The sequence below is a fragment of the Neomonachus schauinslandi genome, chromosome 3 (assembly GCF_002201575.2).
Source record: "Neomonachus schauinslandi chromosome 3, ASM220157v2, whole genome shotgun sequence".
Lineage (NCBI taxonomy): Eukaryota > Metazoa > Chordata > Mammalia > Carnivora > Phocidae > Neomonachus > Neomonachus schauinslandi.
This window is the reverse complement of record NC_058405.1, coordinates 168,469,509-168,488,878: the sequence shown is the minus strand read 5'-3', so window position 1 is coordinate 168,488,878 and position 19,370 is coordinate 168,469,509. Positions and strand designations below refer to the sequence as shown.

The 19,370-nt window shown below is 34.1% G+C and overlaps 1 protein-coding gene across 1 annotated transcript in view; it reads left to right on the top strand.

Annotated features, from left to right (window-relative positions):
• ERBB4 (erb-b2 receptor tyrosine kinase 4) overlaps positions 1 to 19,370 on the top strand; it is a 674,126-nt gene that overhangs the window by 173,471 nt on the left and 481,285 nt on the right. Inside the window, exon 3 of the mRNA XM_021702992.1 lies at positions 3,920 to 4,106. Within this exon, the coding sequence (XP_021558667.1) occupies positions 3,920 to 4,106 (187 nt within the window). The remainder of the gene's footprint in view (positions 1 to 3,919; positions 4,107 to 19,370) is intronic.

Below are 19,370 nucleotides of genomic sequence, written 5' to 3'. Positions count from 1 at the left end.
AATTAGAGTCAGTTCCCAAGTGAAGATGGAACTAATGGTGAGTGTGTTAGGAAGAATGGATACTATGACATGCTCTAGACAAAAGATCGATAATACATCCTCCATCCCCAATGTTTGTCTTTGTGTATCATTGTACTTTAGAGCACTTGATAATTATTGTATACAAGTTAAAGGTTAAATTACCTTTATAATGAATGAAAGAATTTTACTTTTAGACCAAACGATATTGGAAAATGTTTTTGAGCTCTCTTCTAAGAACACAAAGGGATTAGTGTTCACCACTGACACAATGATTGAAGGAGGATTTGTAGGGCTCTACTCTATTTGTAGGGATAGACTATTCCAGGCAAGTGCAATTTCAAACACATGTGGTATACAAACAATGCATGCTACTGTTGACCTTTCAGCTCTTTTTTCTATTCCCCTTTCAGCTCTTTTTTCTATTCCCCTAAGAACTCATCCCTTTAATCCACAATTCTCAGTGCCCCAGGAATAATGGCTTAGAGTTCCCAATCCAGTGCCAGACATGAATAGTTTCATAGGTTCTTTGACCCTTCATCCATTTTGGACCTTTCATCCATTGAATGGACTCTTTGCTCCATTAGGATTCAACTTTTCTAGGTGATTAGTGTTAGCAGGTTCATTCCTAAGAATTGTGGGACCTGGGATGAGAGTATAAATGAAGATCTACATATTTTGTGTCATTATTCTTTATTATAAAAAAAATAATTATTATTAAAATATGATCTATCCTCCCACTTTGACAGAAATATCTTTATAATAACTTGGATGGCTGGGTGAAATGTTAGAATTTTTGAACTCCTCTGTAGTGTGGTGACATGGAGAGGGATGGACTCCAGCCTTCAGCCCCTCCTTTAACCAGTTCTGTCCAGTATCATACGAAGCTTTGAGCAGAGTGACACTTAGGCTGTACATCGAGCATCCATACACTCTCCACTCAAACATCTGCACCTGGACCACCCATCCTTGCTAGGTGTATGCATGTTGGTCGCATAGTCTGCTGACTGGGGGACAGAACTGGAAAGATGATATCACAGGCTCTAGATGAGGGATTGGGGCAATTTGGGAATGAAATTCTGGGATCACAGGGATCTGGAGCATTGGTCTTCTCTGGAGAAAAGGAATGCAGGTTCCAGATGGGTACTTTTCTTGACTCTGTAGACTTTGCCTATGGGTGAAGATATGGCCAGAGAAAAGCCAGAGTGCTCAGCAAGTATTTACTGGTTTTTCACTATGTGCCTGTATTGTTGTAGGTACAGGAGACATGAATGAACAAATTAAAGTGTTTGCCCTTGCAGAGCCTATATTCTGAGAAAGGGAGAAACAGACTACAAATACTAAATGCAATAAATATATATACTATATAGTAAATTTAAAGGTGAGAAGTACTATAGACACAATAAAAGTTAGAGCAGGAAAAGGTGGGAAGACTGTTAGTCATCATTGGCTTCAACTGAGGTTTGAGAGATTTGAGAAAAAACTCGAAGGCAGTGAGGAAATCAGCCAAAAAGAGAACAAGAGGGAAAGAAACTCAGGCCTTTGGGCGCCTGGGTGGCTCAGTCGTTGAGCGTCTGCCTTCGGCTCAGGTCATGGTCCCAGGGTCCTGGGATCGAGTCCCGCATCAGGCTCCCTGCTCCGCGGGAAGCCTGCTTCTCCCTCTCCCACTCCCCCTGCTTGTGTTCCCGCTCTCGCTGCCTCTCTCTCTGTCAAATAAATGAATAAAATCTTTAAAAAAAAAAAAAGATTAAAAGAAAAAAGAAAGAAACTCAGGCCTTTAAGAGTATAGTGAACACCTTGAGGTAGGATCACACTTGGAATGTTAGAAGAACAAGGAAACCAGCAAAACTGGAATAGAGTGAGAAAAGTAGACGGTTAAAAAAGGAAGTTACAAAAAGAACTGATGACGAAACCATATAGTATTGTACTGTGCAACAGAAATATAGTGATAGCCATAAAAATATTATTTTAAATTTCCATGTAGCCATAATAAAAATGTAAAAAGAAAGGTTAAAAATTAACCTTAATAATGCATTTTATATAACTCAATTTATCTAAAATGTTATCATTTCAACATGGAATCTTTGAAATCGAGAGTGTATTTTATCTCAATTCATACCACCTACATTTCAATTGTTCAGTAGCTACATCTAGCTAGTTGTTGCTGCATTGGGCAGAACAGATAGATTTTGACTCATCGGTGAAAGAATTTTGTCTATGACTTTGAGTGACTAGGGAGATGTTTCAGGATTTTAAGAATTGAAGTGTCATGATTTGATTTATGTTTAAAAACAAACAGGTCTGGGGCCCTGGGTGGCTCAGTCGGTTAAGCATCCGACTCTTAATCTCAGCTCAGGTCTTCATCTCAGGGTCATCTATTCAGTTGGGCTCCATGCTGGGCATGAAGCCTACTTAAAAAAAAAGAAAAAAGAAAAAAGATCAGGTTCTGCCTTAACTGAGAATACATGATAAGGGATCAAAAGAAGTAGAAACAGGAAGACTTATTGCAGTAATTTTGATAAAGGAATGATGATGGCTCAGATGATAGCAGTGGTTGACATAAGAGGTGGTTCAATTCCTGATCATTTTAAAGGTAGAACAAATAGGACAGATTACACTTGGTGTGTGATGAGAGGGGAGTCAAGAATGACCCCAAGACTTTGGCCTAAATAATAGGAAGGATGGCTTGACCTCAACTGAAATGAGAAAGGCTGTTAAAAGGCTGGGACAAGGAAGATGTGTGTTCAGATTTGGATAGGAATATCTGAAAAGTCTATTAGGCATTCAGGTGAAGATGTGGGGTAGGCAGTTAGATAGGAGTCTAGAGTCTAGGGGATAGGTTGGAGGCAAAAGTTCGGAGATCAGCAACCTTGAAACTGGATAAGGTCACCAAGGAAATGAGAGTGGATAGAAAAGAGAGTACCAAGGACTGAGCACTGGGACATCAAAATTAAGAGGTCTATACTGACATGAAATTGACATTAAAGCAACATCAAATATTTTACCACTTCTGTATTTTATATATATATATACATATATATACACATATATAAATTTTTTATATTTAATTTTTAAAACCTTAATACATATACTCATAGCTGTCACAATCTTGCTTATTTTACTGAAAAACTGTAACTTTAGATGAAACCTAAGGTCTTTTTTTGTGACCTTTTTTGCTTTAAAATGTACTACAAACTTACAAGTAATTAACTTATACTGTATTAAACAATAGATAGTCAAAATAAAATTGTGGTTGTAGGGGCGCCTGGAACAGAGCTCTGCATCATTGGGCTCCCTGCTCAGCGGGGAGTCTGCTTCTCCCACCTCCTCCCCCTCCCCCACTCATCTCTCGCTCTTTCTCTCTCTGCTCTTAAATAAACAAAATCTTATAAAAAATTGTGGTTGTAATTAAATTAGAGATCATTATCAGTCTTTAATACATATTGTTTATATTTGTGTTTCCCAGAGACATACAAGTTAACTGTCTTTGATAATGATAGCATTAAACATCAATATAGCAGTTTAAAATATGTCCCATAGTCTACAGACTAATGCAGCTTTGTTTTATTTGCGATAAGCTTATGAATTTGTTTTATAAAAATTTTGGTTGATGGCTAGGTGTTCTTACCTCATTTTCATCTGTCAAAGAATGACATATTTATTCCTTTAATTATATTCAAATCCCAGCTATGAAGAATGTTTTATAAAACAAAATCCATTATTTTACTATAAGTACATTCATGACTTTTTTAAAGAGTACAATTCATACTTCAAATGAGATTCTAACCTTTTGTGTTCTTATATTATCAAGGTAATTATTTACAATATAATGTGGAAATTAGTGTACTGACAAATAATTTCTAATTTTTTTTAACAAAGGCAATTGTTTGTTTCTTTTCAGTCTATTCGAGAAGTCACAGGCTACGTGTTAGTAGCTCTTAATCAGTTTCGCTACCTGCCTCTGGAGAATTTACGCATTATCCGTGGGACAAAACTTTATGAGGATCGATATGCCTTGGCAGTATTTTTAAACTACAGAAAAGATGGGAATTTTGGACTTCAGGAACTTGGACTGAAGAACTTGACAGGTAAGGAAAATATACAAAATTGCAAATATGCTCTCATTATCAATTTAATGCAATAAACATACATATATGTGTGTAAGGTGACTGTGGTATGTGTTATGCTGAGGAACACTATAAAGCATTTAAATATCTAGTCTTTATTCATTTTATGGGAAATAATGCCTTGTGATGCCCTTGCTTTTATTTACAGATATTGTAAGTGCAGTCTGAAAAATACCCTAATACTGTATCTCAGCTGAACAGAAGTACACTCTAAGGAAATGCTCAGTGGCTGAAAACTGAGATAGGAAGCAGGTTTAAGAATGCTATGTTTGGTGGTCTCAGGTGAACAGTGGACCATATCATCAAATCTCTGCAATAAATAACACCACAACCTTCACCCTTGTTAGAGCTCAGTAAATACACAAGCCTTTATATCTAGTTCCACTAATCTAGTTTTTTGCGCAGCCCCTTATTTTTGGAAAACATACCTTGATTTACTGATTTAGTTTTGATTTATTTTATTCAGTAACTCACTAAATGCCATCAGAAATTCTTTCTCAGAATGTTTCAATACCATCAGTGATTTTTCCCCTAAGATTCGAAAAAGGAATTGCTAACAACCTAAACTTATTATCTTGCTGGAAAAAAACAAAAAAGCACAACACTTTGTAGGAATTTGTTTTGTAAGCTGGTCCTGGCGTTCCTGCAGATATCTTTTCAGTCCATACAGCTCATAGGTCATACAGGCTATTGTAGGAGGTTTGGTACAAGGTTTCTAATCGTGAGTTTTGCTATGTGTGCCTGTAGTCAAGTACTGCTAATTAGTAATTAATCATCATCTCACAGTGGGATAAAGGAGTTTAAACTATTAATTTAACCTACATTAATATGATCTATATTTTGCACCAAAACACATAGTGATTTTATGTGTGTTTGAGTCCACTCAGTGGTAATGTTTCTTGACATTAAAAAATTACAATTTTTAGAGGTATTGCCTCAAAATACTAAGTAAAAATAACATTGATATTGTCAGGTGACTAAAATTTTTGTTTCTTTAACTCATAGTGGATATAAAATATTTTAAGTTAGAAATAGCTTCGTAGTTAGCCAGACATGTAAGCTAAAATTGGATATTTTGGACGAAGAAAGGAATACTGATTATGTTATTTATTTTGGACATGATTGCTATAGAACTGATGGCATAATGGCAAATGCAAATTATTCAGAATTTATAGATTCCTTCATTAACATTTTACTTTTTTTTGTCCTTTCCTTTCAAAGATAGTTTCCTTATTGAAGAGTAGGATTTTTGACTAAATTGCTACTTGCATGGAAGTAATGATAGGAAGAAGAATTTTAGAACTGGAATGGATAGAGAGAAATTGAATGATTGAAGTTAAGAGTCTAAAAATAATATAATTCAGTTAAAACTTGCATAGGGATAATTATGTTTTATTAAATGATTTTCCTCTAGTTATAATAAAGAAAAAATGAATACATTTCTTTTTAAACTTTTTATAATACTTGTTATTATTCCATAATATGTGCTATTTCAACAACCTTTTCATCCAGAAAATCAATCTTTAAAGAGCTATCTTATTTATTTTTACATTTAACATTAGTACTACTCAAATATTTTTTAAGTTATTTAATCAAAATTATGCCACATTTAAACATACCTTATTTATTGAGTGAGCTCACACCATGATTGCTTATGATTGTGACAGTTTGTGTCATACCAAAATACAACACTGTTATTTCAAGAACATTATTCCATATTCTGCCAGAAAGTCTTATAATATTTGTGTGTGTGTAAAGTAAGTAGAAGTGAGTAACTAATAAGTGGCTAAGAGAATGAGTTGATTGTTCAGAACAAAAAATGTGTTTGTTCAAGAGTTATTAATTTCTTTTTGAATATAAAGAAAAGTAAAATAGGGGCACCTGGGTGGCTCAGTCGGTTAAGCAGCTGCCTTCAGCTCAGGTCATGATCCCGGGGTCCTGGGATCGAGTCCCACATCGGGCTCCCTGCTCAGTGGAAAGTCTGCTTCTCCCTCTCCGTCTGCCTGCCTCTCTGCTTACTTGTGCTCTCTCTCTATCTCTCTGTCAAATAAATAAATAAAATCTAAAAAAATAAAATAGGGGGAAAAGTTTAAAAAAAAAGAAAAGTAAAATAAATGATGGAAAATTTAGACAACTTGGAAATTGTCCAGATACCTTAATATATTTATTAGGTGGCTGAGAATTACATGTGAACATCAGTCCAGCATCATTGATCTTACTCTAGATAATTGAAATCAGTAGTGTAACTCCAGTTTTGAAAATCCAAAGTCACACAATAAGCATGATTCTGTTTGAGTGTAAGAATATATGAGGAAGGGTAGGAGACACCTCACTGTTCATATAAAGAGGAATTGGGGAAGAAATTTGCTCTATAGTTGTATCTTAAAGAATTGAGTGTTCTAGGTAACTTAGTAAAGTAACCAGCAAACATTGCAATTCACTTCAGATAAGACTGTTTTTGTGTTTTGGAAAGATAACTTTTCTATCTTGTTTGTTTATGTGTTATACAAAGCAAGTTGATAAAAATTTAAAACAGTTTTAGGGTTATATTAAGTGTAGGGCTCCAGGGTTGGCCCTAATTTTAGGGCTGTCTTACATAATATGAAGGGAAATAGAATACCTGCTGGAGTAGCCAAATACCTCACTACTTAACTGTCCTAGGGAATTAAAATTTTAACTTGGTTCTTGAAAATAAAAATAAAATAAAATAAAATAAAAATTTAACCCCGTTCTTAAAGAACCAGCTGCATCAGCATCACCTGGGTATTGTTAGAAATGCAAATTTGGGGGATATTTATGCAGATAAAGTATCTGAGACCTAATGGACCAGAAACTCTTGTGGTAGGGCCCATCAATATGTATTTTAAGGATCCCCCCATGATTCTGATGGCCACAAAATTTAAGAAACACTGTCTGTTTTTAATTAAAGATATGTTACCAAGAGCCAATAGCATGATATCTAGTTAACCTCTTCGCTTACTTGATCTAAATAATTTTCATTCATTTATCATCTCCTAGAGAGAAGGGAAGGAATGGGACAGAGAACAGGTGAATTTGTGACTGGATGATGAGAAATACTCCTTAGGTTGAGGTGAGAATAAAAAGAGCATACTAGGAGCCTGGCTGAAAATGTGTGGGTATTAAAGAGCTTGGAGGTTAGCAAGATGCTGGGAGTAAACTTTCTTCTGTATTGCCATTTGGTCTGGTACCAACTTTGCATAATGGTAAACCATAACAGGGACAATAATAATCATGGTCAATTTTCCTTCTAAGCAAAATTTTATTTTTAAACATGTTCAACAAGATAAATAACAAGTACTACTTGTCAGGTAGGAAGTATGCAAGTTGTAACAAATAATTTTGAGATTATGAATTCATATATATATTTAATATATATGTAAAATTTTGTTTTTCCTGAAATCTTTTTTGCAGTGTTGACCCTAGAATAATATGCCTTTTTTTTTGTTTTAATTACATTTGTTGCCTGTAAACTCTATCTTTGTGAAAAGGAATGTTCGATTAACATGATTAACTTGAGACTGTCAGATATAAGGATTAATGGTTGGATGCCACTTAACAAAGATATAAATTAACTTCGACCTTACACATTCTTATTAATTAGCTTGATGGTCACCAAAAGCTATTGCTTGGACTATAGTTATTACTATAGATCTTACTTAGAGACTTTCATTTTGGTTGTGCCCAAAGACAAGAAACACAAACATATTTTCTGGCTACTGCTGCTACTCACATTTCCCCGGTTCATTGTCATTGAGGTGGACAGAGTGGAGAAGAGGCAGGTCCCTAGGCTAGAGATATGCCGCACAATCTAAAAGGGAGTAAGGAACTTGTCTTGGCAATCCTTAGGTGCTGTGTTAGGCTGGGTAATCCTTTTCTGGTCACGGGAGAGACCATATTTCCATCAATGTGTCCATCAGGCATGTAACCTTCTTGAGGCCATTGAGAATGACAGTACTGAACCAGAGGACTACAGAGCTGGAGAGAATTCATTACTTCCTCTGTTAAGGTCACTTGCACGTGGCTGTGGCTTTATTAATCACTCCCATGATGTTAGTTTATTTTTATAAGATCCTTCTTAACCAAATATCCCTATTCTAAATTCAAATCAACATCTAATATATTTACAACTTTAATTCTACAAGCTTCTACTTATTTAATTACCTGTCTGACCAAAATCTAAATGTCATTATATGGGGCAAAAAAAAACCCAAAACCCAAAAAACCAAACAACAACAACAACAACAAAAACTATTATTTTCTCCTTTCTGGAATTTATAGAACTACCTCATCTGAATAATATTATACAATCTCATCTATATGTGATATTGTAGATATGAAGGAATCTTTGGGAAATACCTAGAATCGTATCTATTCTACTGTTCATATTATATTTATAATGATGATAAGCTGAATACAAATTTACTACATAAATATGTACATTTTTCTTATCAAATTTCACCTTAAATATTTGGATTTTAATTTTATGAATTATTAGAATATCTCTTTTGAATAGGTAAAATTTGAGGTGATACCAATATACAATTTATGTTTTCCAAATATTAGTCAAATACTCTCCATATTTTCAGACCAACACATTCTTGTATTAGTACCTTTATTTAATGTTTTATGACTATTCTAATTATTTGGTTAACTGTGTACTGTATCATCTTGATTAGATTATTATTTGATATGTGGACAAGCAAACATTTTAAACAGAAGTAAAATGCTGAAGTTATTTTGGGGAGCCCTCAGTAATAATGGAAGGATATATTAAGTTTACTGAGTTCTAGTAGACTAAAAATAAAATGAAATGCTTAGTTCAGGAGATAGAACATCTGATGTAACAACATTTAAATTTCTCAAACCCCTTCAGCATTATTCAGTGACAGTCAAGTAAATCACCTAACATTGAAATGGACAGGCCATCTGCAGTCAACTCAATGTATGTCAAAGACCATGGGTGTGGAATCAGAAAAAAACAAAACAAAACAAAACAAACCCGTTCAAATGTCAGATCACCACTTACAGTCTGAGTGTCTCTCTGAGACTTAGATTCTTCATCTTTAAAATTGAGAATTCCACTTCACGATGTTATTATAGACGTTAGAAAAATAAAGTAGAGAACTTGTCAACCACAGCCCCTTTCACCTAGAGTATACTTAGGAAACCTTCATCTTCTTTCACTGTATTGTTTTGTCCTTAGCTTTTCTTTGTGCCAACACAGTGACAAAACAATTGTACCTGTTTCTGCATATTCAAATAGGTTCCTGTTGCTTCATTGGGGCCTTTAAAAGTGACTTGTGTAGACAAAAAGATGCTCCAAATTTCAGTGTCTCTTCAGATGCCACTTTGAAGCTATTTTATGTGTAGGCTCTTTTTCTCTGGCAGGGAGAAGCCTGAGGCTTTTCTTTGTCTACTCTCAGTGTGATCCTGTCTTTAGTACTTCATAGAACTTCTCTCCTGTCTTTCAGTGCTCACGTCAAGCACCTGTTACCCCAGCCCTTCGTTTCAAATCTCCATCATCATGTTTCACCCTTCATTGGCCCTGACATTTGCCTTGACCTAGACAAGAGACATATTCATTCTGAGTTCGTTTTCTGACACTAGAGTTGCTAAGCATTTTTCAACCGTTCTGTGAAAGGTCTTAGTAATGTTTGAGTGAGTTCAACTAGCCTAGTTCAGCAGTTGTCGTTAAATACAATGTTTGACAAAGGTGCTGCTAATATTTACATAAGAAGAACTACTCAGCATAGCGTGGATATCTGAAGAAGAAAAAAAAATGATTCCAAGAATACTCCTAGCTTAAGGATAAATTACTTGGAAGATGATTTGATCAAAACTAACCTATAGTGAAAACCCTGTGAGACAGATGGAATCAGTGAAGAGTGGCACATACTTATGAGGGCATCCATTTTTAGATCAGGTCCACAGTTTCTAAAAATGATACTCTAATCAATGTTTTCAAAGAAGGTTGTTTGCCTGCCATGTCAGAGAGTGTGTATTAACTAGCAGAAGGGAAATTATAATGATACATTTCAGTGTCTAGGTAAAACAGAAACCTATTTGAAAGTAAATACTTTAAATGTGAGATCGGTTAGAGTGGCCATTGCAGCAAATTTCTAGGACTCATTCTTAGCTTTGGAGAAATGATTAGTGAATTTATAGAATTGAATGAAGGTAAAATGGGAATTTCTTCTGCTGTACCACTCATTAGAGAGGATACTGTTCCTGGAGCAATAAGGGATGAGATGGCATTTTCAGGGAATGGAATAATTCCTCCTCCTCTAGCTTACATGTTTTTAGTTGTGAACACTCGGATAATCTGCTCAGGTCATAAAAAAGCAGCCCTGTTGTTGATTTATGTCCCATTCAGGGATCCTGAAGGCATCCCATTCTCTGAACTACATTCTTTTTAATCCCTATAGCATCTTTAGGAAAAATATTGGGGGAAACCTAGCATTGTGGAAGTCTTTCAGGAAAATTCCCTACTTCAGACTTCAAACCTCTGTCATCATCCTTTTTTGTCCCTAAGATAGTCCAAGAACTGCAGATTCCCTTTCCTAAGAGAGAAAGCATACATATTCCAAGGAAAGAAAACATACAAGGTCAAAAAACTCCCTTCTTAAAGCTCGTTTGTTGGGAAAATGTGCTTGTTTTGACATTTAGAAAGTGGAGGAGAATCTTTGCTCCTCAGGGTCCCAGAAGCAGTAAGGGAAATTGATAGTGATCACCATGAGTCCACGAGTCCATGATTTCACTTCAAGGAAATCAGTTAAGGTATCATAATATCTGCCTCCTCACCCTCATCCCAGGACATTATCTTGGCTATAAGCATAAATAATCCAGACTTTAAACAGAAGAGCTTAAGGTTGTATTTTAGAAAGAACTTTCTGATTTTAATTGTTGTATAATATTTGAATACATCATGAATGTACCTATGAAAAATGGTGGTAAAGTGACAACAAAATACAATCACACACACAAAATGACAATATTGTATATACTGGATTTGATTTAAAAGTATCAGATCTATTAACTAGTTTTATAGCCACTGCCATTCAACTGTGACTTTTTTAAAAATCAAGGTTACTGGGGTGCCTGGGTGGCTCAGTCGGTTAAACGGTTAAGCGTCTGCCTTCGGCTCAGGTCATGATCCCAGGGTCCTGGGAACGAACCCCTCATCTGGCTCTCTGCTCAGCAGGGAATCTGCTTCTCTCTCTGCCCCTCCCCCTGCTTGTGCTCTGTCTCTCTCTCGCATGCTTTCTCTCTCTCTCAAATAAATAAAATCTTAAAAAAAAAATAAAAATCAAGGTTACTAAACTCTTAGTCATAACTCACATTTATTAATAGGCTCAATTTTACCGGTAAAAAGTTCAGGATTCTTTTGGAAAGTGATGTCAATTCAAATATTTGTTAGCTTTGTTTTTTTCCACTTGTATATTCAAGACACTGTGCTGAGGTATGAGTTATTCTAAATTAGCTCTACCTACCTGTGTCCTCTCAGTAAATATTATATTTCTGACAAATATTTACCTACCAACTGCAATGTGAAAGCACTGGGAAAGTATTTTCCTCAATTATATTATTTATAGTCAAGCATTTCCATGGGGTCAAGAGCCTCCATTTTAATCTGTTTTAACTTCAAAAGCATCAGTTGACCTATAGAGCCTTCTGTGATGATGGAAATATTCAATCTGTGCTGCACAATTGAGTAGCCAAATGTGGCTACTGAGAACTTGAAATGTAGCTAGTTTGGAGGAAATGAATTCCTACTTTTATCTACTTTTAATTCATTTTAATTTAAATGGCCACATGCAGTGATCAGTATTAGAGATCATAATAGTGATCATATTAGGGCAGCACTAAAGGGACAGCATCTTTTACTGAACCCAGGGCAGTAGGCAAGGATATTTACCTGCAGAATACCACGGAGAATCAGAACATAGACGCTGGATTGAGACCCCCTCCCTTCAAATCCTCTTACTCAACTTTCTAAACCTCAGTTTCCTCATCTTTAAATGAGTATAATGGGAACTCTCTGTAAGATGGTTGTGAAAATTAAATTGTGAATTATGAAAATAGCATTAAATGCAGTTCCTGCAATGAATATTATTCATTATTATTTGAGAAGTATGCTTTTGGTAAGAATAGAAACAGCCTGTTTTTATGATCATTGGAAGCATGTTAGGCCTATATAATCAAATTGTAAGATACAAAATGTGTCATTTATGATTTGGTACTTGACCAGATCTTATATTTGAGTAAGCTGCATTGCTTCTTAATGTGTTTTAAGCTCTGGTTATTGTAACAGATTTTCTGTTTGATAGAAATGTGACTTTTCAAAAATGAGATTTTTACTCTCATCTTCAGTTCCCACAGTATATAAGTACCTAGTTATAAATAGGTCCCAATGTCTATTTTTTAAATGACTTTATTGAAAGAAATAAGGATCAGGAGATTATAATTTTTTTTTTTTTTTTTTTTTTTTTTTAGCAGAGAAACTATATTGAAAATCTGTTGAGGATTCTTTCTGGCATAAATAATGCCCAGGTCCTTAGGAGTCTCTATTCCACACTGAAAGTTCGTATTCATAACACAATATTTATATAATAACAAGAAAGTCACAAAAGAAATTCCTCTATAAAATGTTTTATCAAACATTTGATAATACAATTCAATACAATTCTCTGTCTACCATACTTCATCAAATCTAAGTCACCATCAGTTGTAAGAAATATTTATTGTTTTCAGGCCACACTAAGAGAAAAAGTGAAAGCCCAACAGAAATGTAAAAGGTTGTATGATGAATCAAGATTTTAGAGATATTAAATATGGAAAATGCATTTTAGAATTGATAAAATATAGTAATATATAAAGGGAATAGAGATACAACAAACCCCTTATTAACTCTCTAGAAAATAGCTGTACTTGTAATGGTGAAACTGTTTACTGTGGAAGTATATCAAACAAATTATAATAGAAATGGCCAATATTTCATAAATGATGAATGGAATTTTCCATTCATCTGTATCTATCAGGGAATAAATAAATATAAATTCCCATGGCTCAACATGTTTTGATGTAATAAACTAACCTGGAAATTTGAATTATTTATATATTTTTTCTGTTGTTGTTTCTGAGAGTTATCTGATTTATTGACTCCACTGGCAAAAGAGATGAAAATATAGTTCAAAAGCAAAAAAAAAAAAAATTGCTTATTCTAGGAATTTCTCTTAAACTCTGCTCTCTTAGTAATAGACATCAACTAGAGTTTAGGATTGCCTGCCATAGGATATCAGAGGTTAAAGAGGGTTTTTACTTGGATCTTCTTTGCCAGTCTCCCTAGAAGTTCAATACAATTCTCTGTTATTGTAGCTCTCATAATATTTCCCTTGCCCTACTTTTAATACTTTTTGACCTATTCTCTGCAATATGTTTTATATATTTTTTAGCTATAATTTTCTTATAGGCTAAGTCAAGTTGTTTTGGTTATTAAATCCTAACAACCATAACAATTCTGAGGAATATTTACTGAGAAAAGTAAAGAAAAACAGTGAACCGTAACATTTTCTTTCTTCCAAAACCATTCAAATTACCCAATTTCATTTGCTCTGAGATGCAAATTAGAGGTTTGATTTTGTGGTATCAATAATGTTGAAAAAAGCTGATATGAGAAAAAGCATTTTTGATTATCTACTATGAAATAAAGAGACTTCAAACTTTAATTATATATTTAATGACATATTTAATGGGCATATTCTGGCAACTATTGACATAATAAAGATTACATTTTAATTTTAGTGTTACCGAATTCTCTAAACACTCTGCTTTAATATTTAGTGGGGTTGTTCTATATTATGTAGATTATGTATCTGGTGATGTCCAGTCAAAAATCCTATTATAAATTCTAGGTTTTTTTTTTTTTAAGATTTATTTATTTATTTTAGAGAGAGAGAGATGGTGTGCAGGGAGAGAGGCAGAGGGAGAGGGAGAAAGAGAGAATACTCAAGCAGACTCCCTTCTGAGAGCAGAGCCCTATGGGGGGGAGGGGTGCTTGATTCCAGGACCCTGAAATGATGATCTGAGCTGAAATCAAGAGGTGGCCACCTAACCAACTTAGCTACCCAGGCACCCCTATATATTCTAGTTTTTAACTATATGTATTACTAGAATTGTTTTAGTCTGTGTGCCTTTTGTTTTAATGACTTTACCTACTCCTTTTAGCATAATAAATCTAGAAAATAAAAATATATATAGCATAATAGAGCCCAGGATATATGTACTACTACTACTACTAATATCCATAATTAATAAGCATTTACTATGTAGAAGCCAATTATTTATAAACACTGTCTTCCTTCATCTTTATAATAACCCCATTTAATAGGTTACTGTGGTTATTTCCCTTTTGAAGATAAAGAACTGCAGTTTTGAAATGATGGGTAACATGCTACAGAGCACACAATAATTTATGGAGTTCAGAGTTGAAGCCAGGTAGTATAATTCCAGATTTTCCTTGTGTCACCATGTTATAGAGATTATGAAAAGGAGGTAGATCACATGACACACCCTTTTTCATCTTCTGCTATATGTTAATTAGGTGAGAATCTATGAAATGACTGATCTGATCCAGGTATTACTTTTTCAGCACAATCCTACCATTTTATTTCTTAATGAGACTTTGTTTAGTGTAGATACTTTACCTAAGGAGTTAAATGACTCTAAAAGAGATTCATATTGCTTAATAACTAGGTTGACTTATTATAATATTGAAAAGTATTTTGTGAGGCTATTTATGTTTATTCCTATAGATATTAGAAACTAAAATGAAAGAGTAGAGTAGCAGAATTAAATAAAATGCCCTAATTGGGAATTGACTTCATGACCTTTCCTTTATTAATACTAGAATGCAAAAGAACAGATAAATAACTGTATTTGGGGTGTGCTTTATTTTGTTTTGATATAGCTCTAGAAGTTGTGTGTTCTGTCAAGATAAGCTTTTTGTCCTTGTCTTAGTCTAGTGATCTTTCTGTTATATTATTCCAAAGATACGATTTTATTCAAGGAACTAGAGGGAGGTAATAATTTAAAAGATTTTTAAAAAGTTATATGTCAATCTCTATGTGATTGAGTATACATTTTCATTTATTAATTAGAAGAAAATGAAACAAAATAAATTCTGGAGTTCATGTGTAACTCAGTTGTAATCCACATTTACCATTTATCTACAAAATACAATGAAATGTGACATGAGCTTTATAGTGTCACTCAAAGAATACAGTTTAGTACGTTTTGCAAGGAATATATGGAAAAGATAATGAAGCAGTACTTGGCATATCTATAGATATATCTTTTATGTAGCATGGATAGAAAAATGAAATGAAGCAGGGAAGCAGCCTATGTTATTGCTGTCCTTTTCACATAGTGAATGTGTGGCTGAATTTCACACCTATGCATTACATTGTCATTTCATGTAGTTAGAAATTACATGTCATAATGATAAATCTTTGCGATTAAAATTGTATCATGCTTCAAATGCAGGCCTATGGTGCTCAGGGAAAAGGGGTGAATCAAGAATTAGTGTCTTGGTTCAAGTGCCTCTTAAAAATTAAGAAAATCTAAATATCATTTGTGTAAAATAAATACATCAGAGGTCACAATATAGGTTATCAACTCCTTTGTGATTTCATTGAAAATCATCTGCATAATTTAAGTAGCTATCCAATTGTTTTATGTATTTAATATGTATTACAATGCACAGTGGCTTCTTACATTAGATTTGGTTCATTATTAAATGTAAAACATTGAAGAATACTAAAAACTTAATAGTATTTGTTGAGCCATCTTGTGTCAATTTTGATGTCTGATTTAAATTTAAATCAGGGAGAGATTTAGTGTAAATTTTCAGCTCATTTACATTTTAATCCATTAAAATATGACTAAGATATTCAGGACCAGAGAAGACTTGAAACATTTTTCCTTCTGAATCATAAAATCTTAGATTTTTAAAGAAGAAATAAACAGTAATATACAGTCCTCAAATTAATAGAAATAAAAGCTCCGAAATTATACGGTGTTTCTAAATTTCACATGTATAGATAAATATAAAATGACAGGCCCCCAAATGGTTTTCTTCCTGAAAAATGTATCTAATTATAATTGCAAATGACTACTTAAGCCACCTAGTTTGTACTGTGGAAAAAGTCCTTTGAAAAAAAAATGCCATAAAATTAGTGAGATGCAAGGGGAAAATAAAGGAAAATCCATACATGTCTATAATGTTTGTTTAAGAGCCAACTCTGTTGCCATTTATAGTTCTCGGGTTTGCCTTTCACCCATTAAAAAACTGTAAAACAATCACAGAGAATTAAGTGTCTTTTGTTGTACCTAAGACATACTCTACATTTGGGCTTAAAGTCACAATAGTTTGGGGGAGGGCAAAGTAACAAAAATAGAGCTCAGAAATAAAATTGAAACCTTCTCGATCCCAAAATATAACTTTTGCTTGAGAATGTGGATTTATTGTCACAATTCATATCTAGCCTGTGTGGTCTGGATGAGAAGGTATGTTCTAGAATGTGAAAATGTATCAACATACTCTCTTCTTGTCCCAACAGCCTGAAAAAGTAGAAAAAAACCTGAGCTTTGAAACCTGATATATTTGAAATTTCATACTAGTACTACAACTGACAAGGGAAATGTCAAAACAGTTAAGTGCTATCCATCAGTTTCCTCATCTGAAAATGAGAATTGAATGGAAAAGATTCATGCAAATTGCCTAGAATAGTGATTAGCACAAAATAGATGTTAGTTCCCTTCCTGTTTCCCCCTTCTTTATATAGTTCTCAATGGAGTAATAGTACTTAAGAGTATTAAGTTTTTTAGTTCATCTTTGCCACATCTATATAAGCTGTGTTCTTTATTGGTTCTTTATTGACAGATGCATTTGATTTTAGAAAAGCCTAATCTCACTAGCAACCAGAAGATTCATATTCCGATCCCACTTGTACCTTAGATAAATCACCTAATACCTCTTGCAATGAATTTTCACTTCTGAAATGAAAGGCGAATTTTCTGGTTTTTTTTTTTTTTTATCTTCTTCTTTTCTTATATCACTTATAATACCTATCTGCTGCCTATCTTCTGGAAAAGTTCTAAGGGAAAGTGTGAGTCACTTTTTCTTAGTGTTCAACTTCCTTAGAACAAGTGAGGAGATGACATTAACCCTTCCAAATCAGCAGAGAATGATACTGCATTTTTGCTGAAGTTCAAGCATTTAATTAAAAATGCAACTCCATGTGGATACGTAGGGACCTCTATTAGGGTTTAATCGTTCAGAGTGTATTTATTTCTTAGCACAGGGATAACAACATACTGAAGTAATGATATCCACATGCATTTACATTTAGCTATGTGTCATTAAAGGTAGATCCATTTTGTTTTAATAAATTGTTTTACTTCCATGCTAAGGCGGTGAAACCTCAGGAAAACAAAACAAAACAAAAAACCTTTGGATGACTTTTCAGGAGGAAAAAAAAAAGAACATGAGCTGAGCAACAAAACCAATTTAGTTGGTTTTAAATACTGAGTTAAAGCCAAGGTCTCCCAGTGGTGCCAAGCAAATCCTATTCATTTCTGTTCATTTCTTAATTTCTTAGTTCCTCTCAAAGTATTCAAATGTCTCTGCTGGGGAGAGCTACCAATTCAGCTAAGAATGTGTTTCCCCAGAGATTACTTTTATACTGTATCTGAAACTCATTAATCATTCCTTCCTTTTAAATCCCCATTACACAAAAAATCCTGGGATTTGAATGCCTAGATATTTCATATTTAGTTCTAAATAAGCAGAAACAATACAAAGTATATTTTTTCACCCCTCCTCACATGCTGAACTTGCAATAAGGCTATTTTGATGATTATTTTAAATGGCTAAGATCTATTTTAAAGGATATTTTCTGGGGCTTTTAAAAATAATTGAAAGACCTACTTATTGTTTGCTTGGGAACTTGAACTTCTAAGGAAAGGGCAGGCTCGTGCTAATAGTGTTTTTGGTAGCTCAATCGCTAGAGCACGGCTGGGTCTCTGTCAGTGTGTGAAACAGATGTAAAGCTTGTGCTGTCAAAACAGTGGAGGCGTGAGGCACCTGCAGAGAGAGAGTCAGCTTGGCTTCCAGACTCAGTAACCACATGAGGCTTAGGACTTGTGTTCTAAAATTAGAATCCTTACTTCAAAGATAAAGGCCTAGGGAAGGCACCTCGGTGGCATTTTACATATGCTTGTAGATTTATTTCATATGTTTGTATATATTCTTTTACCCTATATGTAAGGTAGAGAAATGGCAGCTTAGACCCCTGATTGCATAGAACTGCTGTAAAAGTTTCAACATAGCTTTTATTTCTGTATGTAAGACCAAGGTTTTTTAATACAAATAAGGGGACCATGTCTCTCTTACGTGCGTGGCATGAAAGCATATTTAATAGCTATTTCTATATTTTTGCTTCAAATCAGAATTCTGCGACTGAAAAGTTGTAGTTTGAAAAACATTGCTGCTTATGTTAGGTTACAGAATCAGTTTTCTGTAAAATGATTATAATAATAAATCCGTGCGGGTGGACAGGTCCTATCTATTTCGAAGTTTTAAAAAGAAAAATAAACACTGACACATGCCCAGAACAAAGCAAAAGACAAATTAGAAGATCAGAGAGAGACGTAGAGAAATAGGCTCATAAAAAGATAATAAAAAAAGGCTATGTGTGTGTATACATATATATAAAATCTCCATATAAATATGATATAGATACATGTATGTTTATATACATATATATGTATACATGCACAGATACATACCTATATTAATGTGTGTGTATATGTAGTTTCTAACTATGATGCGTAACCATACACACTGTGTGTCACTGCCACATATCCAAGGAACAATATGATCAACTAGCTATAACCCTGCTTTTCTAATCATGATCTGAAATAATATTTGGCTTCCAAGAAGTCATTTTCATATAAAATTAATTTTATAGAAAACAGCATGCAATTCAATACACAGAATGGCAAATGAGTAATCCATATGTGTTTATGTCTGTCAACATGGTACTGAAACCTTTTGTGTGTCCGGAAATGTGCCCACAGGCTGAAATGAATGTACAAAGGCGTCACATGGGGAGAACATGCTGGAGGGGTTTTATTTGATGTTTT